We start from the raw sequence: 24980 nt of genomic DNA, 5'->3' as shown, positions 1-24980 counted from the left end.
CCAAGATATGGACTGTTTCAGGGCTAGGCTATTGCCGAATTCTAAATTAGACTGTAGTCTTTGTCAGGGTCAGGCTGTGGTCTGAATTTAGACCAAGCTGTGGTGTGGGTCTGGGGCTGGCTGTGGCCTAGTCTGGGTGCACCAGTTGATTTTCAAATTACATTATTAACCAATCCCATTTTTTTCTCTCTTTAACAAATATAAGCGAGAATTATTTCGTGTAAAATACAAATCTCAAGTTATATGGACGTTTCTATACAAACTCCATCATAGGTAAACATTTCGCACATGAATCTTAATGTCCTGTTCAACACAATATACACTAGTTCAACACATAATATACACTAGTTCAACACATAATATACACTAGTTGAACACAATATACACAACATCGCCACAGGTCACACGGAAACACTACACATTTCAAAACATTTAATATATTACTAATGAAATTTATCCAGATAATATAACTAGAACTAGCACGCTCGAAAAACAGAGACGGTTTAATATTTATACATATTAAGACTTTGTTTTTCCATGGAACAAAACTCGCACAGCAGAGATCCATAATAGGCACAACACAATGTTAATATTACTTACGATTTTTTTTTTTCAGAGAATAAGAGTAGCGCTGCAGCAGCCCGTGCACCCACTGGAGGCCATCTGAGGGAAGCTCTGGTACTCCCCATGCCAGGTAAGGTGAGAAGGATGAGACTAAGGGGTAAGTTTCCCCATTGGTAAGAATAGCACTGGCCGGCCCTAGTGACCAGCGCCATCGAGATGCTCTAGATTTGGCACACAGGGGCTGTGATACCTGGAGAACTAGTGCTGTGGTATATAGGGAACCAGAGCTGTGGCAAATAGGAGTCTAGTATTGTGGTAACTGAAAAATCCTAGTAAAGTACAGAAAACATTTTCGATTTTTTTTGGCGGGGGGGGGATGAGATTAAAAAAAAAGTTCCATTCGATATTGAATAACTCGTATATAAACGCACTATCAAATAACCATCATTATCAGCAACATACTATAGAAATATCCTCATCAATGTGGAAGAGCTTTGTAAGGGAGTTTACTGTATTTGAGATATGTATAAGACCTTAATTAAGAAAGAACTTAGATATTGCATTATGGTGAGAGATCATCTTGACAATCTATCTAAAATGCTTCTACAGGAAAAGAATCTTTTGAAGCTTTGAGAATTGTCGATGTTGGCGAACATATTACGAAGCCTTCGCTAATTTGATTCTTCATATTAAGTAACCATTATTAACGATACAGTGGAAGCATGCAATAAGTTGTATCATGTACATGTAGACATAAGAATAATATTATTATTATTATTATTATTATTATGAGTCTCGCAGCATTATAAACACTGCCTTCAACATTCCTCCCACATGTCAGTGAGTCTCCCAGCAGTACCCACACAGCCCTCACCAACATACCTGCGCCACATAGCCCCTGCCAACCTTGACTGTTGAGAGTGTATCCTCGATCCAAAACAACAGTTCTTTGCCAAGCCTACTACATCTCCCTCATCCCTTCCTTTCTATATCTTCCTACCGGAGTGATACTTCTTTTCTGTGTGTTTTTATTTCCTCCTGGAGTGATCCTGCCTTTCCATAACTCCACCTGATGAATGACTGTTTACTGCGACTTCTGTAAATTCACTCTATCTCTGGATCATTCTAGCTGTGGATCACTCTAACTGTGGATCACTCTAACAGTGGATCACTCTAGCTGTGGATCACTCTAGCTGTGGATAACTCTAGCTGTGGATCACTCTAACTGTGGATCACTCTAACAGTGGACCACTCTAGCTGTGGATCACTCTAGCTGTGGATCACTCTAATTGTGGATCACTCTAACTGTGGATCACTCTAACTGGATCACTCTAGCTGTGGATCACTCTAACTGTAGATCACTCTAGCTGTGAATAACTCTGTGGATCACTCTAACCGTGGATCACTCTAACTGTGGATCACTCTAGCTGTGGATCACTCTAACTGTGGATCACTCTGTGGATCACTCTAGCTGTGGATCACTAACTGTGGATCACTCTAACTGTGGATCACTCTAGCTGTGGATCACTATAACTGTGGATCACTATAACTGTGGATCACTCTAACTGTGGATCACTCTAGCTGTGGATCACTCTAACTGGATCACTCTAGCTGTGGATCACTAACTGTGGATCACTCTAACTGTGGATCACTCTAACTGTGGATAACTCTAACTGTGGATCACTCTAACTGTGGATAACTCTAACTGTGGATCACTCTAGCTGTGGATCACTCTAACTGTGGATCACTCTAACTGGATCACTCTAGCTGTGGATCACTCTAACTGGATCACTCTAACTGCTTACCACTCTAGCTGTGGATCATTCTAACTGTGGATCACTCTAGCTGTGGATCACTCTAGCTGTGGATCAGTCTAGCTGTGGATCACTCTAGCTGTGGATCACTCTAACTGTGGATCACTCTAACTGTGGATCACTCTAACTGTGGATCACTCTAGCTGTGGATCACTCTAGCTGTGGATCACTCTAGCTGTGGATCACTCTAACTGTGGATCACTCTAGCTGTGGATCACTCTAGCTGTGGATCACTAACTGTGGATCACTCTAACTGTGGATCACTCTAACTGTGGATCACTCTAACTGTGGATCACTCTAGCTGTGGATCACTCCAGCTGTGGATCACTCTAGCTGTGGATCACTCTAACTGGATCACTAGCTGTGGATCGCGCTAACTGTGGATCACTCTAGCTGTGGGTCACTCTAGGTGTGGATCACTCTAACTGGATCACTCTAACTGGATCACTCTAGCTGTGGACCACTCTAGCTGTGGATCGCTCTAACTGTGGATCACTATAGCTGTGGATCACTAGCTGTGGAGCACTCTAGCTGTGGATCACTCTAGCTGTGAATCACTAGCTGTGGATCACTCTAACTGGATCACTCTAGCTGTGGATCACTCTAGCTGTGGATCACTCTAGCTGTGGATCACTCTAACTGGATCACTCTAGCTGTGGATCACTCTAGCTGTGGATCACTCTAGCTGTGGATCTCGCTAACTGGATCACTCTAGCTGTGGATCTCGCTAACTGGATCACTCTAGCTGTGGATCACTCTAACTGCACGTGCCTAATTTTCCACAAAAGTTGATAAAAAAGAAACATTAAGAAATGTTTATCAATAGATAGTGAAAACACAGTGGGTTTTATCAAGTCAAAAACAGATCTGTTTGTGACTTGATAAAGCCCACTGTGTGGGCGAAACGTTGTCAATAAAGGATCACATACTGCATATGTGCTTATATTTCCATTGTGGAGAGGTAGTTAATTCTAACTGCCTCATCTCACCTCTACTCTTGTACATAAAAAGGGTCTGCCTGCCTGCATGCCTATGCTTTAAACTTATAATTATAACCATACTTTTTAAAGGAGTGGACCGGTAAACCAGCAGAAGGCCTCGGTCAGATGACCAAAAGCTCAACTGTGGATCATCACATAAATTAAGACCCGCGTCAGGAAACACTTGTCCTGTTTCCTGACAAACGTTCCCTAACCTAACCTGTGCATTAGGCTTGAGACCGATCACCTCCCACTGAGGGCGACGGACTGACTACGTTAAAATTAACTCTTCTGCTTCCAGTATTCTATTCACCTACATTCTGCTAAGGAAGATTGTTGTACATGGGGAAGTTTTTGACAAAAAAGATACTGAAGTGCTGAAAATGTCTTATCATCTTGTCGGTAACATGTATTATCAATAATTTGATATTTTGATCAAGATTTTGTCAGTATCACTATACCGTTTTTAAATAGGTTAATGCTCATGAGTGCACAACTCCTCCATCTATCGCCAAACACTCGGCAGCTTCCAGCAATCAGTATGGGAAGAGTGACAACTTCTAGGATCATCTCCTGCCTCTAATGTGGCCTTTGGCAAGACACTCTTTGTCTAGTGCCAAGGTTACCCAGCAAGGAGCCAAGGGCCGTAAGCTCGACCCAAGAACACGAAAAAAGCTATTTGCTTCTTTCATAGTCAATGAGAAGTGCTGGATTTGATAAGAATCTTCATAAAAAAGGTATGGACCAGTATGCCTACTGCGGTGGTCCTCCTTTCTTATGTTCCTATGTAAGTATAATGGAATAACTTATTTAAAATGTTTATCTAAATGCAATTGAAGGATTCTTGATACGATACATTAGTACTATCCTATATTTCCTTGGGCAAACATAGATATATTAAAAACATTAGTCAGTGGTTCACAAAGTTCCATTTTGCACTCCTTAAGAACCCTTGAAAAAAGTTCATCAGGGCCCGGGGATTTATTTTGCTTCAGTCGGTCTATCTGTTTAACAATCATTTCGCTAGTGACGGTGATATTACATAATCTATCTTCTTTCAATTCTCATATGGGTTTAGCCCTTCCTCGTGAATATACTATTAGCAATAAGTTAAATGCCTATCATAAACAGGGCTGAGAAGCTTAGAAGATGCTAGAAGCCTATTCCACAGTAGCAAGCGTGAAATTTGTTATACAGAAACAAGATGGAAGCATGTCCATAGGGACAGTTGACAACACTAGGTTATACCTCAGGATTATCTAAAGTGACAGTTGACAATACTAGGTTATACCTCAGGATTATCCAGTGACAGCTGACAGTATTAGGCCATACCTCAGAGGTATCTTAAACGATACAATGAAAAATCTAACTTAAAATACGTTTGAAATTGTCTGAAGAGTTAATGAACGAAGCTAGACTTAGGTCTCCTGGCCAGAGGACCAGGAAATACATACCGAAGTCGGTGTGAGTGTCCTCTGCTTCAGTCAAAGACCAGTCGTTTCATTGATGCTGCTATTCTCCCTTCCCCCCGGATTTTCAGAGCTTAGCATAGTTGGGTCACTGACTCCTAGTGGTATTCACAACATTTCTCTTATATCTAATCCACTGAGTGTGAAGATCGGATATAGTCAAGTTTATTCACCTCATTCGGAATTATTATGGATACTGTACCATACCGCCTCGTGATGTTTGTCATTGCAGTTTGTCTCTTCATTTCATAAGAAAATAAGAACATAAGAATGAAGGAACACCGCAAGTAGGCCTGCTGGTCCATACTAGGCAGGTCCTTTACAATCCTTCCCACTAACAAAATATTTGCCAGCCCAATTTACAATGCTACCCAAGAAATAAGTTTTCATGATTCTATTTACTCATTATGTAAGTCTCACTCAAATCCAACCCCTCTCACTCATGTATTTATCTAACCTAAGTTTGAAACTACCCAACGTTTTAGCTTCAATAGCCCTACTAGGCAGACTGTTTCACTCATCAACTACCCTATTTCCAAATCAATACTTTCCTATACACTTTCGTATTCTAAATTTATCTAATTTGAATCCATTATTGCGGGTTCTTTCTTGAAGGGATATCGTCAAAACCTTATTATATCCCCTTTGTTAATACCCATCTTCCTAGTTCTTCATATATGCAGCCCTCGAGGGAGGTTTATTGCTGGTATAAAAAATCACGTGAGCCAAGAATAGGACATATTTATTAGAAAACGTTTTGGTCCTGGGACCTTGATCAAGGTCCCAGGACCGAAACGTTGTTTGCTCACTTGTCTTTTTAAACCGATTTACAGGTACCTATTTCCAAGGTTTATTCCAGGTTTCTTCCAGCTGGTGTGGGGGCTTTTGTTACAAGGAATTTGGACCTGTCTTCCCCTTCCTTGGATCGAACCTAGTTACTTCCCAATTCCCAGGCACTGTATGACTCCTACGGGTTTACCGCCACCATCTCCATGTAATTCTAATTAAGAATAACCCACGTTCATTCAGGATCTCCTGATTATAATTGACATTTGTTATGTGCAGGTCCTCCTACCTTTCTCCTCCATTTTCTGTAGAATATCTATTAGATTTACTGTTGTCCTCGTTCTCCTTCTCTGCTTCTTTTCTTTTCTATTTATATTATTTTCCCAGCAGCTGTGTTAAGCCCTGATTCTTCCTTTCCTCCTAGTGACATTACTCTCACAAAATCTAATCTCAGTTTATCTCGTCTTTCAAGCTCACTAAGATACTATGTGCATTACTACTGTTTTTGTTATTAGTAAAACTAGATACGTCAGCAGTATGCTACTATTCTATTCTATATAATTACATAGAAGGGAACAAAAGCTCTCCGCCTGTATCTCGATCATATTACTTCACACAGGATGGTCTCGGTGTTGAAATCTGTCAGCCTGAGGTGTGAGGCTTCAGTAAGGCGATAAGGATATCGTCAAATATTCTATTAAAGGTTCAGCAGCTAGGCCAGCTTCGAGGGTTTGTTCCATCAGAGCTGGAGTTACTATCACTTGGTAGATTCTTTTAGATTTTGCCACCGAAGTGGCTAGTTTATTGTGCACCCCACATCCATCCTGTGGACGGTAGCGCAAGAGCATAGGGATACACAAAAGGCCTAGGAACTAGGCCCCAAAAGGGTTAACAGGTGTACGTATGGATTTATATCTACATATCTATAGTTCACTTATGTGTTACAAGCAAACTTAGGAAATTTGCTTAGTATATCTGGTATCTTATTTTCATTAATAAGATATCTTGACATGTCACACAGGTTATTATACTGTCTCTGCATTCCTCAGTAAGTGGATCACTTGGGAATTATTATCTCTAATATCCTATCCCATACACCAGAGAATTTTTTTCTGAAGATATCTCTTTCCAATGATGTGAGAACCAGGAAAGAGGGCAGGCAGGACACTGCTACTATTGTCTTACCGTTAGTTTATTCCTGTTTCCTAAAGGCGGGTCATCTAAGACCGGCGTCAGGAAACACTTGTCCTGTTTCCTGACAAACCTTACCTTCTGTTTTCTTTTTGTTTATTCATTATATTAGGAGAGTGAGAAGAGTCAAAGAGATGTATATGTGTGTGTAATTACCCATATGTTGCTACATTAATAAATACACGAATGAGAGGGGTTGGATTTGAATGGGATTTGCACTTGAGTTAACAGGGTTGTCAAAAGTTTATTCCTTGGGTATCATTGATAATGGGTTGGGCGAATATTTTTGTTGGTGGGTTTGGGTTTAACAAGCACCTGCCAAGTATGAGCCTGGTGTTGTGTTCCTCTTTTATGCTCTTATTAAACAAGGTGTCTTTTTTGTGTATGGCCTCTGTCAAACAGCCTCCTCGTGTAGTTTATTGCCTCGTTGAGTGATGCACTTGCCGCTTTCCAAACATTTCCACTATGTTTCGTTATTTTTATAAGATCATAATTTATATGTCCCTATTTTCTTGCTGTCTTATAATGAAGGGAAGTTTGTTATTTTCTACTTTGCTTCATAATTGTTAATTATGGAGTCTATTGGGCTACAAGTCTTCGAATATTTCTCTGTATTTTGGTTTATAATGCTATTTAAAATGGCTTCATAAACTAATTTGAGTAATTTGTTATTAATTTGAGTATTATATGTGGCGAACAATTTCTTAAAAAAAAAAATACCACGATCAGAGTTATAAAACTCCAGACCGACGCTCTAGCCACTGGGCCAGCTGGCTAGTGCGTTGGTCTGGAGTTTTATGACTCTGATCGCGGGTTCAAGCCCCGCCCGTGGTATGGTTTGCATTCGTGTGATTACGATTTCGTGAGTCAATTTTTTTAAGGGTTATTCGTCCATATAAGTAACACTAAACATTAGCTAACTTTAGGATACTAAAGTTGACTAATGTTCCACATGAAGTGATCCTCTGGTGATATCTCAAGTTTTGGGATAATTTTATTAATAATCTCTGCACTCTGTAATTTTCACTTTGTATTTTGTTTAATTTTGCTATTTGCAAAAAAAAAAAATTGTGATTAGCCTTTAGAAATGGGTTAATGAGAGTTGAAAGCCTATCGACTGCACTAGATTCATTAAGGCTGCATGTAGCCTCACCACCAGACAAAAAATATTTTAATCCCTAAAATAGGGATTAATCTCACAACATATATACACAGAGTGAAACACACCTCCCGGTGTATATATCCTGTCCAGTTTTTGGAAACATAGTGTGAGCAAACACATTAAAAAAGAGGTGAGATGTGAGGCAACGGATGACTGACCAGAGAAGAATTTTTACGAGTGCAAACTAGTATCAGATGTGTGCCAAGACATAACATACAAGGGTATATACCCAGTGTGCCAAGACATAATAACATACAAGGGTATATACCCAGTATGCCAAGACATAATAACACAAGGGTATATAGTTTTGTAGATGAATGGTTCAGAGAACCGACATGTTGATAAATTAGACACATGTGCAACTCTTGGGTATCTTTATTGAAGATACCCAAGAGTTGCACATGTGTCTAATTTATCAACAAGGGTATATACCCAGTGTGCCAAGACATAATAACATACAAGGGTATATACCCAGGTTGACTCTTAGGCTTGTCTTGTAACATTGTTCTTGCTCTCCACCATGTATAGGAGTGTAGATGGTTCATTACCTTTGTAACTTGTCATGACTGTGACCAGATCTACCTGGAGTTCATTACCTTTGTAACTTGTCATGACTGTGACCAGATCTACCTGGAGTTCATTACCTTTGTAACTAATTCAGCTATCATAACTTTGGAGTCCAGTCCCTGGATCCATTATGTACCTCTGTAATCTTTTGACTACCGCCCACAGGATGGGTATGGGGTACATAATAAACATATTTAACTAAATCAACACAAGTTTCATTTCTTGGCACATGTTGTTATTTGGGTTAACTTTAATAAAACCTCTCTCATATAACAGGATACATTCCGAGCATATATACACTCACGTGAGGTCACAGACCCTGAGCTGCTTTGGGGATTAGCGTGGACGGTTACAAAGCATGGCTTGCTTCTGCAGTGTTTTAAAAACTGAGTTTGGAGAGTTGAAGGAGGAGGTCTTGCTTCTCCAGGAGGAGATTAGGAGGCTGAAGGTCCACCTCAATGGGCCTGGGAGAGTGTGTGAGGTGGTTGGAGATGTGGGGAATGAGGCTTCTAGCAGTGAGGTGCAGTCTGTCTCTCACTGTGAGGAGGCTGTAGGTGGGGAGGTAGCAACGGGTACCAGCAGTGAGGTGCAGCCCAGCACCTGCTACAAGTGGCGAGTTGTTCACAGTAATGGGAGGCGCATCAGAGTAAGGAAAGTTAAGAGTGAAGATCTGAAGGTAGGAAATCGCTTCTCTGTTCTCCAGGATGAATGTACTTCAGTGGCCAGTGAAGGTAAGGGTACTACTGCCCCTGCTAATGAAGGTAAGCGCATTCTTGTGGTTGGTGACTCTCAGGTAAGATATGTTGACCGTGCTTTTTGTAATAGGAATAAGAAGATGAGAGATAGAGTGTGCTTCCCTGGAGCTGGTGTTGGGGACATTGTCAACAGACTGGATAATATCATGTCAGGTAATGGGAACAAGCCCATTATCTGTCTCAGTGCTGGTGGAAATGATATTGGGAAGGGTAGGAGAGAAGAGCTGCTAGATAAGTACAGGTCAGCTATAGATTTCATTAAGTCTAAGGGAGGGATCCCAATCATATGTAGCATCTTGCCTAGAAGGGGAGTAGGAAATGAATGGTTGTCTAGGGCAATTGGTGTAAATTGCTGGCTAGACAGATACTGCAAGGAACTTGCAATCCCATTCATTGACAACTGGAACAACTTTTATGGCAAACATGATATGTATGCAAGGGATGGGGTTCATCTCTCTGGGGCAGGGGTGGTAGCACTTGCAGACTCGATTGAGAAGGCCATTGGTGAGATGCCTATGATTTTAAACTGATGGAAGATAGAGGTATGGGTGTGTGTGGGAAACAAGCAGGTTGCAACACTAGGGTTGGAAACAGTAAATGTATAAAAGGCATTCAGCATGAAGTTATAAATAAAGACAATAGAACAGGTCAGAAAACAAAGGGGGACAGCAGAGGGCAGCAAGGGACTAGCTCCCTTAAGGTTTACTATACTAATAGCAGGAGTGTTAGAAATAAGATAGATGAGCTAAGATTAATTGCAAGTGCAGGAAACATAGATATTATTGCTATAACAGAGACCTGGCTCAATCTGAAAGATAGAGAGATGCCATCTGAATGTCACATACAAGGCTATAAATTATTCCACACTGACAGGGTCAACAGGAAAGGTGGTGGAGTAGCGATGTATGTCAGAGACAATTTAAATTGTTGTGTTAGACAAGATATTAAATTAGAAGCGTCAGCCACTGAATCTGTTTGGTTACAGCTTCTCGAGGGCCGAGAAAAACTAATTTTGGGTGTGATTTACAGGGCCCCAAATCTTGATAGGGAGTGCAGTAAACTTCTATGGGACGAAATTCGTAAGGCATCTACATACGAAAATGTTGTGCTAATGGGAGATTTCAACTATAGACAGATTGACTGGAGCAATTTGACAGGAAATTTAGAGTCGGGTGACTTTCTTGATACGATCCAGGATTGTTTTTTAAAACAGTTTGTGACAGAGCCAACTAGGGGAAATAACCTCCTTGACTTGGTTCTTGCCAGTAGGGAAACACTAATTAATAATCTTGAGGTTAATGATGAGCTTGGGGAGAGTGATCACAAATCACTCAGTTTTAACATATCATGGAATTCCCCTAATAATGGCAATCAAGTCTCCGTCCCTGACTTTCGCTTGGCTGATTTCATAGGACTGAAAAATTACTTAGGTGGGCTGAACTGGAATGACCTGACTAGGGGTCAGGTAGGTGGTGATGGTTGCCGATATGATGCTTTCCAGGGCATAGTTCTAGCTGCTCAGTCAAATTATGTTCCAAATAGGGAAATCAGATCAAACAAAAATGATCCTAAATGGATGAACAATAGATTAAAATATCTGATTGGTCAAAAGAGAGGCATATATAGGCAAATCAAAAGAGGAGAGGGGCAATTAAGAAATCGATATATTCAGTTAAAGAGAGAAATAAAAAAGGGAATTAGAAAAGCAAAAAGAGATTATGAGGTTAAAGTTGCAAGAGAATCGAAGACTAACCCAAAAGGATTCTTTCAGGTATACAGAAGTAAGATCAGGGACAAGATAGGCCCACTCAAAAGTTCCTCGGGTCAGCTCACTGACAGTGACAAGGAAATGTGTAGAATTTTTAACACATACTTCCTCTCAGTTTTTACACAGGAGGATACCAGTGATATTCCAGTAATGATAAATTATGTAGAACAGGACGATAATAAACTGTGCACTATTAGGGTCACAAGTGACATGGTCCTTAGGCAAATAGATAAATTAAAACCTAACAAATCCCCAGGCCCTGATGAACTGTATGCAAGGGTTCTAAAGGAATGTAAAGAGGAGCTTAGCACACCTTTGGCTAATCTTTTCAACATATCACTACAAACTGGCATGGTGCCAGATAAGTGGAAAATGGCAAATGTGATACCTATTTTCAAAACAGGTGACAGGTCCTTAGCTTCGAACTATAGACCAATAAGCCTAACCTCCATAGTGGGAAAATTTATGGAATCAATAATTGCCGAGGCAGTTCGTAGCCACCTTGAAAAGCATAAATTAATCAACGAATCTCAGCATGGTTTTACAAAGGGACGTTCCTGCCTTACGAATTTATTAACTTTTTTCACTAAGGTATTTGAGGAGGTAGATCATGGTAACGAATATGATATTGTGTATATGGACTTCAGTAAGGCTTTTGACAGGGTCCCACATCAGAGACTATTGAGGAAAATTAAAGCACATGGAATAGGAGGAGAAATTTTTTCCTGGATAGAGGCATGGTTGACAAATAGGCAGCAGAGAGTTTGCATAAATGGGGAGAAATCAGAGTGGGGAAGCGTCACGAGCGGTGTTCCACAGGGGTCAGTGTTGGGCCCCCTGCTGTTCACAATCTACATAAACGACATAGATGAGGGCATAAAGAGCGACATCGGCAAGTTTGCCGATGACACCAAAATAGGCCGTCGAATTCATTCTGACGAGGACATTCGAGCACTCCAGGAAGATTTGAATAGACTGATGCAGTGGTCGGAGAAGTGGCAGATGCAGTTTAATATAGACAAATGCAAAGTTCTAAATGTTGGACAGGACAATAACCATGCCACATATAAACTAAATAATGTAGATCTTAATATTACGGATTGCGAAAAAGATTTAGGAGTTCTGGTTAGCAGTAATCTGAAACCAAGACAACAGTGCATAAGTGTTCGCAATAAAGCTAATAGAATCCTTGGCTTCATATCAAGAAGCATAAATAATAGGAGTCCTCAGGTTGTTCTTCAACTCTATACATCCTTGGTTAGGCCTCATTTAGATTATGCTGCACAGTTTTGGTCACCGTATTACAGAATGGATATAAATTCTCTGGAAAATGTACAAAGGAGGATGACAAAGATGATCCCATGTATCAGAAACCTTCCCTATGAGGATAGACTAAGGGCCCTGAAACTGCACTCTCTAGAAAGACGTAGAATTAGGGGGGATATGATTGAGGTTTATAAGTGGAAGACAGGAATAAATAAAGGGGATGTAAATAGTGTGCTGATAATATCTAGCCTAGACAGGACTCGCAGCAATGGTTTTAAGTTGGAAAAATTCAGATTCAGGAGGGATATAGGAAAGTACTGGTTTGGTAATAGAGTTGTGGATGAGTGGAACAAACTCCCAAGTACCGTTATAGAGGCCAGAACGTTGTGTAGCTTTAAAAATAGGTTGGATAAATACATGAGTAGATGTGGGTGGGTGTGAGTTAGACCTGATAGCTTGTGCTAACGGGTCGGTTGCCGTGTTCCTCCCTTGAGTCAATGTGACCTGACCTGACTAGGTTGGGTGCATTGGCTTAAGCCGGTAGGGACTTGGACCTGCCTCGCATGGGCCAGTAGGCCTTCTGCAGTGTTCCTTCGTTCTTATGTTCTTATGTATACACTCAAGGGGTCATTTTAGTCCTTATTTTGGGGATTAAAGTAATTTTGTCTGGTGGGAGAAAAAGGTTGTAATGCACCTTCCTTAATGATTCTAGTGTCTCACGAAATCGTAATGACACGATTGCAAACAAAACATACCACGGGCGGGATTTGAACCCAGTGGCTAACGCGACGGTCTGGAGTTTTGAGACTCTCTGACCGCGGGTTCAAATCCCGCCCGTGGTATGGTTTGATTCTAGTGTAGTTGACAGGGCTTCAACAAGGATATTCAGCTCATGCTCATATAATTCCTTCTCTTATATAATGTTACAATCACGAGAGTAAAAATTCCCTTCGTTTGAGTATCAGGAATTTGGTGTACTCTAGAATTTGGTGAACTTTAGAATTTGGTGTACTCTAGAATTTGGTGTACTCTAGAATTTGGTGTACTCTAGAATTTGGTGTACTCTAGAATTTGGTGTACTCTAGAATTTGGTGTACTCTAGAATTTGGTGTACTCTAGAATTTGGTGTACTCTAGAATTTGGTGTACTCTAGAATTTGGTGTACTCTAGAATTTGGTGTATTCTAGAATTTGGTGTACTCTAGAATTTGGTGTATTCTAGAATTTGGTGTACTCTAGAATTCGTGGTGAATGAAGGTTATCAAAAGAATGCTAACGCATTTTATTATTGGGTTAATAATAACTGTAATTATGGAAGAATGTAACATTTAGTTACATAAATATGATAACAGAGAACAGTATGAATGAATTATGCAGACAGTTCCACCTCGTAAGCTTTCTCAAGCTTTGAGACAGCTTGAGTGAATGACTTGGGAGGACACTGCTTGTGGTTTATTAATAAAGGATGATTAATAACTTTTTTTTTCACCTATTCGTATATTTCCTTCATGTATGTTATTTGTTAAACGAAAAAGGTGATATATTTTCATATATATCTATGAATATCTCATATAAAGGTGTAGAAAAAGGCACCCATGTAGAGTTCAGGACATTTATTAAAGGAAACGTTTCGCTTCTATTCGTGGATTTAATAAATGTCCTGACCCGTACGTCAGTGTCTTTTTCCACATCTTGTCGGTATCACCAAACCATTTCTCCTGTAAAGGTGTTTGAGCTTCAGTCATGCACCTGTCTCTACTGGTAGTGCAGAATGAGTATGTTAGCCAAACTTTTACTGGCACACCTGTTATATTGTACTCTGTATGTACGTAACTAGAGTCTGGCTCGTGGTTGCGCGAATTCGCTCCTCCGTGTCCTCCAACTCTTGTTGGGCCTTGCGGTACTTGGCCAGGTTCAGGGCAGCTATTTCCTCTGCCTCTTCTATCTGGTATTTGTTCTGAGTGACTCTCTGCTGCAGTTTGTCCATCAGATCCTGCATCTTCTCATGATTCTTCCTGTCCTCTTCGGTCTGGTGGCTGAGTTCCTTGATGGTTCTCTCGCATTTCCTGAGGTTCTTCTGGGCCTCTGAATGAGTGGTTCGCTCTTCGTCTAGTTGGCCTTCCAGCTCGTGAATGCGACCTTCCAATCTGCCAACGGTAGTCCTGCCGTATTTATCTGCAATTGCCTCACTTTCTAGAACACGAGCTTCCAGGTCTCTGACGGTTGCTTCCAAAGCTTTGCGTGTGTTTTCTTGACTCTGGGAATGTTCCTGTTCGACGCGTAACTCATCAGCCAGGCGCGCAGCATCCAACATTGCCTTTTTACCTTTATCCTCAGAGTTCCGTGCTTCTTTGGCCAGTTCATCTACGTCAATCTGTTATAATGAAAAATGACATTTCAGAACACTATCACAAGAATAACTACCATACTATACAAAGAAACCACAACTCATCTGAATGATATTATTTTTAAGTCTGGCGAAATGCTGATACTTACTTGAAGGGTCTTCACGTCGTTTTCGAGTTTTCTCCTCACGCTGGTCAAAGTATTGTTTTCTGTAGTGAGTTTTCTGAGCTGTAGCTGAGCAGTAGAAAGCTCAGACTCGGTTTGACGCCGGCCACGATCTGATTGCTCGAGAAGTGTGCGGGACTCCTCCAGGTCGCTGCCCAAGGAGCTGATTTTCCGCTCTGCATTACTGTACTGTTCTCGGAACTCAGCGACAATGCGTAACTGCTCATCGAGACGCAGCTGCAGCTCACCAGCTTCATTCTGATGCTTCTTTAATTGCTTTTGAAGTTCGGTATTAGCTCTGTTGGAATGATCAAGAGCACCTTCGAGTTCTCTGATGTCAGTTTCTAACTTGATCTTCAGCCGAAGAGCTTCAGCCTTGCCTTTAGCCTCAGATTCGAGGGAAATTTTCAGCTGATCAACAGAACGCTGATGCATCTTCCTGTAAATAATGAAGAATGATTTATTTATCAGTACAAATGGTAGACAGACGTAGTTGATATATCAAATGAAATATCTTAAGTTCCCAGTTACTTACCGTGTACTCTCGAACTCTTCTTCTTTTTCCTGAATTCGTCTTTCAATTTCTTGTCTGACTTGATTTAGCTCTAACTGATGACGGAGCGATTTGTTTTCTTCTTGTTCAAGAGCAGACTCAGCTTCCTCAAGGGCGGACTGAAGCTCTTCCTTCTCGGCTTCTAAACGCTTGCAAGCTTTCTGGGTTTCAATGAGAGTTAGATAGCTCTCGTTGCTATGATCAGTCAGGTTCTTGAGCTCGTCAGAAAGACTCTTGTTTTCGCGACGAAGAGCTTCGAGATGTTCAAGGTTCTCTTCGTAAAGGGCGTTAACACGAAACTGTTCTGTAGCATAGTTGCGACACTCCTTTTGGGAAGCATCAAGTTCGGCGGATAAGTCGTCAACCTTGATCTTCCATTCACCAACAATCCTGTCAAAGTTCTTTTGCCTTTTCTCAGCAGCGATTGCCATGGTTTGAGCACGATCAACCTCAACTTGAACTTGCTCGAATTCTGTAGTGATACGCTGCCTATTCTTCTCCAAATTAGAGTTTTTGATATTTAGCTCTTCGATCTGTGCCTCGGCTTCCTCCAGACGAGCAACAAGCTTGAGACGAGTGGCTTCCAGTTCCTCGGCTCGGGCGACGCCCTCAGACTCATACTTCGCTCTCCACATTTGTGCCTCGGCAGTAGCCTTAGACAGCTGGCGCAGCACGTCATTCTTCACCTCATTCTCCTCGTCCAGTTGCTCTCGAAGACCTTCAACGTCAAACTCCAGGTTGCGGTATTTGCCCAGAAGAGTAACGCGGTTCTTTGGGGAAAAACAACAACAGTGTTATAACACACATGCTTATTGAAATTACAGCGTAATGTTAGTACACTTATTCTATCAGTAAAATGTAATACATGAGTCGTTTACAAACGTGTTATCACAATTTCGCGAGTCATAAGAGTAGCACTTCTGTCCTGTGTTTAATGGACGAAGGATCGATCATCCGCCAATCTTTGGGATGAACGACCCACACGGGTTTAGAATTTTAAATGAATAATTGAAGTGAGTTAGCAAGTCTCTCACCTTGATTTCGACGTCTGCGAGTTTCTTGGTGTCAGCCAGCTGGTTGGTGAGTGAGAGCTTGAGTGTGGTGAGTTCAGACACTCTGTGTTCAGTCTCCTCCAGCTGGCGGACCAGGTCAGCGTTCTCCAGCGCCAGCTTCTTCCTGGCGCCGTCATGGTCGGCCAGGGTCCTCAGGGCGTCGTCCAGTCTCACGTTAACCTCGTGGGTCTGCTGAGTCAACTGTCTGATGGTCTTCTCACTCTCTGCCTGCAACGTGACGCTTGTTAGTTCTCTCTTTCATGTGTCGAAGACGCTTTTAGAAGCCGAAATACACAAGAATATACCTTTTTATTGATCAGTATTCCCCTGACATACACATGGTGATTTACGTGTACCTTATCCTTGGAGACATTGTCCAGCGCGACCTTGCCGTCATGAATTGATATTTTTAGGAGTTCTTTTTCCTTCTCGAGTCTGTTGGGTGAAATTATTGCATTAACACATCAGATGGACTGGTTAATGTTATATGCTAATGGGCAGCAGCTCAAAATCAGAGGGCTCAATACATCGTCTAGGGAATGAAAGGTGTTCAAAGTTGAGCTATGGAAGGGTAGATAATTTACGCATAAAGTATATCAGAAAATTGTTCCAACCGCTTTTGAATCTTCGAAATGTGCAATAAAAACGTTTTAGCACGTTTTGCATATTTTTTTAATATTTCATATATTTTTAAAAAATCATATGAAAAGTACCATGAAATTTAAGAGATTAGGCATTTGACTAATGGATTTTTAGTCAAAATATTTTAATTAAAGTCGTAAGCAGGAAATGGAAGTGTGGCTCAGTTTCCTTAGATGGAGAGCCTTCACTAGCATCATCAGCATCACAGCCACCTTGTTCAAGAAAGGGATATATACATATATATATATATATATATATATATATATATATATATATATATATATATATATATATATATATATATATATATATATATATATATATATATATATATATATATATATATATATATATATATATATATATATATATATATATATATATATATATATATATATATATATATATATATATACACACACACACACACAAGCAAGAAGCACTTAGGAAAGAAGGAGTATTGACGATGTTTCGGTCTGACTTAGATCACTGACAAATCGATGATGGTCCAAGCAGGAGCGAAATATTACTTTCCCTTTCCTCTGTGCGGTTATTTGTGTATTGTTTCAGTCTTGGTACTGCGACTTTTGACTCTTTTCAAGAAGAGACATTTTTAAATATAATTACAGGTATTTGTCCCTTGAAATTAATTTCTCTCAAAGCACAATTTTATATAGCACATTTAAAAGAAACTATTTTACTAAGCAATATTTAAAACAAATGCATGCACAGATTTTTATATTTTTTTCAAATATTATTAACCATAGTTATGGAAACGTCAAAAGAGGATAACGCTAACTGTTGTAATTCTGACCTACCAGTTTTTCAAAATTTAGAATAATCATTTAGCTGATCACTTTTCTTCGTGAATTATTGCTGTTTATTTTCTGTTTTGATTATTCTCATTGGTTTACTTACTTGCACTTCACCTTATTGAGGTTAGCAATTTGCTCAGACAATTCGGAGACGGTGTCAGTGTGTTTCTTGCGAAGAGTGTTGAGAGTACTATTGTACTTAATGTTGTTCTCCTCGAGGTCACGGCGAAGCTTGGCCAGTTCGGCTTCTCGCTTCTTGTTAAGTTCGATCTGGGCAGCGGTGGCTCCTCCAGCCTCGTCCAGGCGACTTCCTGTCTCTGAGAGCTCACGTGTTAACCTAGTCTTTGCCTGCTCAGCGTTGGTTCTAGCATGCCGCTCGTCTATTAGTTCCCTCTCCAGGTTTTCAATGTGAGTTTGGTGGTCTTTGATTTGTCTGCTGTACTTGGAAATGATTCCATGTTCTTCTTCGAGCTTAGATGTAAGCTCAACAATTTCTTTATCCTTGCGTTGGACAGTGTCTTCGAGATCTTTACGAGAGCGTTCAAGCTCGGAGACAATTTCTTGGGTCAGCTTGAGATCATTGTCATTCTTCCGCCTCAGTTTCTCACCTTCTCCACGGAGCTTCTTCTCTCGCTCAAGAGAATCCTCCAACTCGTCCAGTGTTTGCTCTAACTTAGTTTTCACGTTATTGAGATGAGTACATTTGTCCTCGACACACTGAAGATCCTCAGCAGTCTTTTGGTTGCATTCTTGAAGATGTTTCTTTTCTTTCTTCACTTGGTTGATAAGCTCTTCTTGATGAGCAATTTCTTCAGTCAGAGTTCTGATTTGATGATCTTTGGCTGCCTTGTCCTGTTCTACCTGGTAAGTAGCGCACTCCTTGTTTTCCAGTTCCTTCTTCAAGTTTTTCAACTGTTGCTCCATTTCTTTCTTACTCTCAGCGAACTTTTTGCGAGTTTCTTCTTCCTGCCGAAGACGATCCGTTACATCCTGCAGAAAAATAATTAAATTGAATTACTTTTTCCTTTTTTTTGGGGGGGAGGGAGAAAGTAAAGAAATATGAAGGTAAAATATATGTGCCATGAAAACGAATACTAAATTCATCTATTACTAAGAACTTCGTGCTTGACGCATGACTGCACGAAGGTCATTAAGGCCGCAATCCAACTAGATACTAATATCAAGGATACTTTAATCTCTTAGATATCAAATCAAGCTTTCAATCTATGTAGAATTAGATAAATGCATTTTTCTGTATAAATACTCTATGGAAATATGACCTGCGTTTGTAAAGAATGTTGTATGTTCGCATTCACCGGCTGTGACCATTATTAATTTACATTACCATGACATATTTTTTTCATCGTTTATACCAATATTTTTTTTCTGAACTATTAATAAAAATAGTGCTAGCGCTTACATCGAGCTGAGCTTCCACCTCAGCTTTCTGGCGCTGTAGTTTGGCTTGTTTGTCTAGATATTCTGACATATTACCCTTGGTGGACTCGAGAGACACCAGAAGGTTATTTTTTTCCTCTTGAAGAGCTGCGATGGCGATCTCTGCTTCTTTACGAAGTCTGGCCTCGTTCTCGTAGTCCGCTAGAGCTTTGGCAGCCTTCTCCTCGAGGGCTCGCATCTCGTCCTCAATGCGAGTGACGTTGAGCAGAGGCTTGATCTTCTGCCAGAGGAGGAACCACGACCAAGCGCGCATCTTTAGGAAATTCCTCAGGGCGCGCTGCACCACGATGAGGGAATTTCGCTGCTCTTGCAGTCTTTTGTAGTCCTTGCGGCCGCTGTAGCCTCGCAACCAGGCCTGCAGCCACGAAACCATCTTACCCAGACGATCGTCACGGATCTCCTCCAGTTCGCCCAGAGCACCGGCGCGGAAGAACACCTGAAATACACATGATAAATGCATTGGTATTATACAAACTCATAAAAATAAAATATAAATTTGCCTTGTGGATGATTAGATTAGATTTATAAATATTTACACAACGTACCTTAGTGTTACCGAGGCGATAAAGCTCTTCGTCTAGACCAGACTTGTCGAAGCAAACTTTGGCGGCCTTCTTGTCGTCGGAAATCTGGGACATCTCCTTAGAGGCCAGGATCTTGTAACTGTGAAGCATATAGTGCACTGAGACTACTTGAAAGTACTCATAATTAGTTTTATAATGTTTCGTAATTGTTCACCCTTCATTTAGAGAGCAGTTATGGCGAATGTCAGCTCACCGGTATTTGAAGTCTTTGTACATCATCCTGTTAGGGAAGCCTTTACGACAGATCCTGATACCCTCAAGTACACCGTTACAAGTAAGCTGATGCATCACAAGACCCGCGTCAATCACACCTAAATTAACGAAAAGAAACGATGGCATTAAATTCTTGTGTCCTAGTGTAGTCACGATTTTTTTCAACGTTCTAGCTATCTAATAATCATATAGTTATGAGCTTCGCTATGATATTATGATTCACGTAATAAATATGCGTAGCTCTATGTCCCCTTCAGTTTTTTTAATATATTAATAATGGTGCACATACGTAGCAACTTGCAATACAGACTCATTGATTTACTAGCTAGGTATAAACGTGAGTGTAAATAGATGTGGCAATTTTGTGTAAATAATGATTAAACAAAATATAAAATATGCTTCCAGAAGTATGATATTAGTCTTAATGTAATGGTGTTGAACACAGCTTTCCAGTTCACTTATTGAGCAACAAAGAGATATTAAACAGCTTTCCAGTTCACTTATTGAGCAACAAAGAGATATTAAACAGCTTTCCAGTTCACTTATTGAGCAACAAAGATATTATACGCATCTAAATGATATGTCAAGGTATCTAAATGATACGATTCCAGAAAACCTGAGTAAATGTGTTAGATTCGCTTGTATAAATGGCGTTATTGTGAATATATGAAAGTTTAAACTTGGTCTGGAACCCGACGGCGGGGGCGCTGACTCCCCTTAAATATCCTTCAGGTAAAGTAAAGGTTTAGTTGCAAAGCCTTTGTATGGCCATTAGTTCTCAAGGCACAGTCTAGAGTATGGATATGGAGTGCATGCTAGTCACAGGTTTAACAGTTAACTAAACGTATGACATTCAAGTTGATTTAACTGGATGTATGGCGTGCCACAAATAGATTTAGCGAAACATTTTTACTGTTGAATGTTATATTTATTAAACAGAGAATAATTTCATTTAACATACCTGGGGACTTAGTCTCGTTGGGAACGATACAACGGATGAAGTGAGGATGAGTGGCGTTGAGGGTCTTCATGAGGTTGTTGAGCTGGTCCTGTGAGAGAGAACCTCAGGGTTAATAATTATGTGTAGTGTTCGGTGTCTTCATGAGGTTGTTGAGCTGGTCCTGTGAGAGAGAACCTCAGGGTTAATAATTATGTGTAGTGTTCGGTGTTTTCACGAGGTTGTTGAGGTGGTCCTGTAAGAGAGAACCTCAGGGTTAATCCCTGAATGAGGGAAGAGGGGGTGCCTCTTTACAGGAGGAAAACGAAACTTGCATACTGTTCAGAACATTTATTAAAGGAAACGTTTCGCCAGAATGGCTTCATCAGTCCCTCGTGGAGAAACGTCTTATTTAATAAATGTCCTAAACTCTACACAAGTGCCCTTTTTACTCTCATTTCACAGTCTGATGATACCGTCAAAACATTTACAACTTTGATGCCGGTGACCAAAAGAAATAGATAGACTCTGAGCTTGCTACCATCTGCAGCTCATAAGACTGCCATCCCCACGAGCCCATTTGAGGCGGGGTAGATGGGAGACCAGAGGCCTAGCTTCTCTCTACGAGCCCCGTGAGGGCGGGGAATGTGGCTAGGCCTGGGGACACTTGGTCCCAAAGATGAGGAGGTACTTTACCTCCTCCCATGGGAGACTTAAGTCTCGAGACACTCCCCAGATAGGGAGCCAAGGCCGGGTCACCACTACTTGGAAAAGACCCGGGCCGGGAGAATACCGGCGAATAAAAAAAAAAAAAAAAAAAAAAAAAAAAAGAAATGAAGTTATCCTCTTTTTCACTGGATCAAACCAGATTTCCTCCCATTCTCCAGACACTATGAGGCTCTTACGGGTTTAGTATTTCGCCATGATGATACGATTAAGTTAGTTTACCATCCTACGATACGAGACTTCTCACTACCTCCTTACATCTGGTGTACGAGAGACAGGTTACCAGCAGTAGCCTATGATAAGCCATACTCTCATTCTTTGTGATCCATGTACACAGTTTTGTTTCTAGTGCAGTGCAAAAGTTGTCAATGCCCCTCTTGGCCCTTCCTATGGGCATTTATGTCTGTTTGTAGTTACATGGAACATAGCTAGGCTCGTAGTGACCCTTTTTCTGGGTATTTTTATCTTTCATATCGAAGACTGGAAGAGTACATGTTCAACACTGGTTATAGATAACGACACACACCGAACTGTATGTTAATGAAAATATTTTAAACACCTTATGCATTAAGAGTCACCTGTTAAACAATGTGTATACATAGAATTCTAAAAGTGAACTAAACAATGAGAGACGAATAGTGAAACTATTTATGCATCATGAAAAGCAAGTTAAACACCGTATAGGCAGGTTGAAATTGTCTTGAAAAGAGACACGTTGAATACATATATACATTAAAAACACATGTTCAACACTGTATATAACGAGAAACACAAAGTGAAGCTACAAAAAGCACCAAGTGGCATTGTTGCACATACACACATAATATTTAATTTCTATTATCACCTATAATTCACCGACTAAAAAAAAATAACCAACTAAAGACAAGAATTCTGGAGAGAAACGGAAGCCAACATTGTCTACTTACCCTGTAATTGGAAGACACCGTCTTGAAAGATCCGGATTTAGCACCTCTTCCACCTGCAAAGAACATGTGCATATATAGGTTAAATTTTGTTATATTTCTAAACGGAAATAAGTTTACGAATGTTTATTTTAAAAAGTTTTGCATATGTAATTACAAGAGAAAAAGAGGCGCACGAAACAAAACTATGGCCTTAGTCAGATTATATTTTGCAGACAAAGAGGAAGAAATTGCTTGGTAAAGGTTTTCACGGATACTTTATGCCCCTCTGCAAGCCCAGTCCGCGTGAAAATGGTTTGGAAATTATACGTAGATGGAAGAATACGTACCACTCTTGGCGTCAGCAGGTCCAGACTGTCCGGGATGATCAGCAAATAGAGTAACAACAAGTGCTGCAGAGGCCTTCTTCAGAAGGTCGACGACAGTGTCGTTGAGAGGGTCCTTGTTCTTCTCCAGCCAGCCAGTCAAGTTGTAAGTGACAGTACCAGCGTAGTGAACGATGGCGAAGTGACCTTCAACCTGCCCAGCCTTGGGTGGTTTAGGCTTGATGAACACGGAAGATTTACCAAGATGATTAGCATTCAACTTCTCCTGGAAGGACTTGTCAGTAGCTTTGGGGAACATAGACTCTTCCTCTAATATAGATAGGATTCCCATTTTCTGCAAAATAAGAATCAGATGTATTCTCAGAAAGCACAGTTAAATGGAGAATTTTATATATATTAATTAAAACAAGTGTGTATTCAAATCCTATTTTAGATACTTACTTTCTCGAAAAGTTCAATGCAAGCCGCCAGATCCATACCGAAGTCCACGAAGACCCAGTTGATGCCTTCCTTCTTGTACTCTTCCTGCTCCAGCACAAACATGTGATGGTTGAAGAACTGCTGCAGCTTCTCGTTACAGAAGTTGATGCAGAGCTGCTCGAAGCCGTTATACTGTTTATATAAAAAATAAAATACATGATTTGCAAAAAAAAATAGATTTAAAAAAAAAGATTCAGGGACTATCAGTGATTCCTAGATGTGGATAGTAGTTAGGTTAGGTAAGAGAGGTCAGAAAACAGGGCAATTGTTTCCTGACCAAGGTCTTAGTCATATGATGATCCGGTAAGACACATATGCAACAGTTAGACAACTTTATTCCGAAACGTTTCGCCTACACAGTAGGCTTCTTCAGTCGAATACAGAAAGTAGGCAGGAACAGTAGAGATGTGAAGACGATGTAATCAGTCCATCACCCTTGAAGTCGTAGAATTTGAGGTTGTCAGTCCCTCGGCCTGGAGAAGTTCAGTTCCATAGTCAGGAACTATCAGATAGTTCCTGACTATGGAACTGAACTTCTCCAGGCCGAGGGACTGACAACCTCAAATTCTACGACTTCAAGGGTGATGGACTGATTACATCGTCTTCACATCTCTACTGTTCCTGCCTACTTTCTGTATTCGACTGAAGAAGCCTACTGTGTAGGCGAAACGTTTCGGAATAAAGTTGTCTAACTGTTGCATATGTGTCTTACCTAACAACCTGTCGGTATTGTATACCATTTTGATGTTCATATGATGATCCGCCAGTAAAGTTTTGGTCATTTGACCGAGACCTTCAACTGACTTACCACTCCACCCTTTTAAAAATTTAAATTAAAGCTGGATAACGGTTCGACAATGTTCGTACTTATTATTCTGTAACTACGTAGAAGATATTGCAATAACAATATTCATATTAAACCTACTTCATAACCTTAAATAATAATGAAATTTACAATAAGATCAAGAAATAATTTTTATATATGCTTGTTCTCCTAGTAGCCCACAGATTACTTCTTCGTAACAATATAAAAGACATTTTAATGGAAAATAACTCCTTACGTCAAAAATCTCGAAGCCAGCAATGTCAAGCACACCGATGAAGGACGCACGTTTCTGGCCAGTCTCCAGAGTCTGGTTACACTTGGCCACCAGGAACTTAAAGACACGGTCGAAGAGACCCTTGGCCAGGGCACCGACAGAGTAGTTGCACTGATCCACGTTCATACCCTTGGCTACGAACTCAGCACCGACCTTGATCTTGGGCTTAGTAATACATTTGTATAAGTCAGCGCCTTCAACGCCGAGCAGATTTCCGATTGTATCACCAATCTAGCGGGAAAAAAAAAAGAGAATTTAACAGAATAAGATTTTTTTCTTTATCGTTATAATGAATGTTGAATTTCTCAAGTGAATATATTAAACTTCATGAAATAGCGT

The 24980-nt window shown here is 40.4% G+C and overlaps 2 protein-coding genes across 2 annotated transcripts in view; both read right to left on the bottom strand.

Annotated features, from left to right (window-relative positions):
* The window catches only part of LOC128697534 (myosin heavy chain, muscle), a 36009-nt gene extending 35252 nt beyond the window's left edge, over positions 1–757 (bottom strand). The window contains exon 1 of the mRNA XM_053789301.2: positions 601–757. The gene's annotated coding sequence lies outside the window, so the exon portion shown is untranslated. The remainder of the gene's footprint in view (positions 1–600) is intronic.
* Positions 758–13588: 12831 nt separating this feature from the next.
* Positions 13589–24980, bottom strand: part of LOC128706036 (uncharacterized) — a 96422-nt gene continuing 85030 nt past the window's right edge. The window contains exons 31-44 of the mRNA XM_070093872.1: positions 24603–24872; positions 23503–23673; positions 23065–23395; positions 22739–22791; positions 21111–21198; positions 20130–20247; positions 19898–20015; positions 19315–19788; positions 17998–18884; positions 16794–16872; positions 16420–16665; positions 15368–16155; positions 14818–15271; positions 13589–14695 (exon numbers count right to left, since the gene is read on the bottom strand). Of these exons, the coding sequence (XP_069949973.1) occupies positions 14129–14695; positions 14818–15271; positions 15368–16155; positions 16420–16665; positions 16794–16872; positions 17998–18884; positions 19315–19788; positions 19898–20015; positions 20130–20247; positions 21111–21198; positions 22739–22791; positions 23065–23395; positions 23503–23673; positions 24603–24872 (4644 nt within the window). The 3' untranslated portion in view covers positions 13589–14128. The remainder of the gene's footprint in view (positions 14696–14817; positions 15272–15367; positions 16156–16419; positions 16666–16793; positions 16873–17997; positions 18885–19314; positions 19789–19897; positions 20016–20129; positions 20248–21110; positions 21199–22738; positions 22792–23064; positions 23396–23502; positions 23674–24602; positions 24873–24980) is intronic.

This window comes from Cherax quadricarinatus, chromosome 44, assembly GCF_038502225.1.
Source record: "Cherax quadricarinatus isolate ZL_2023a chromosome 44, ASM3850222v1, whole genome shotgun sequence".
NCBI classification, from domain to species: domain Eukaryota; kingdom Metazoa; phylum Arthropoda; class Malacostraca; order Decapoda; family Parastacidae; genus Cherax; species Cherax quadricarinatus.
The sequence above is the reverse complement of the archived record's forward strand: the minus strand, read 5'-3'. Positions and strand labels throughout refer to the sequence as shown.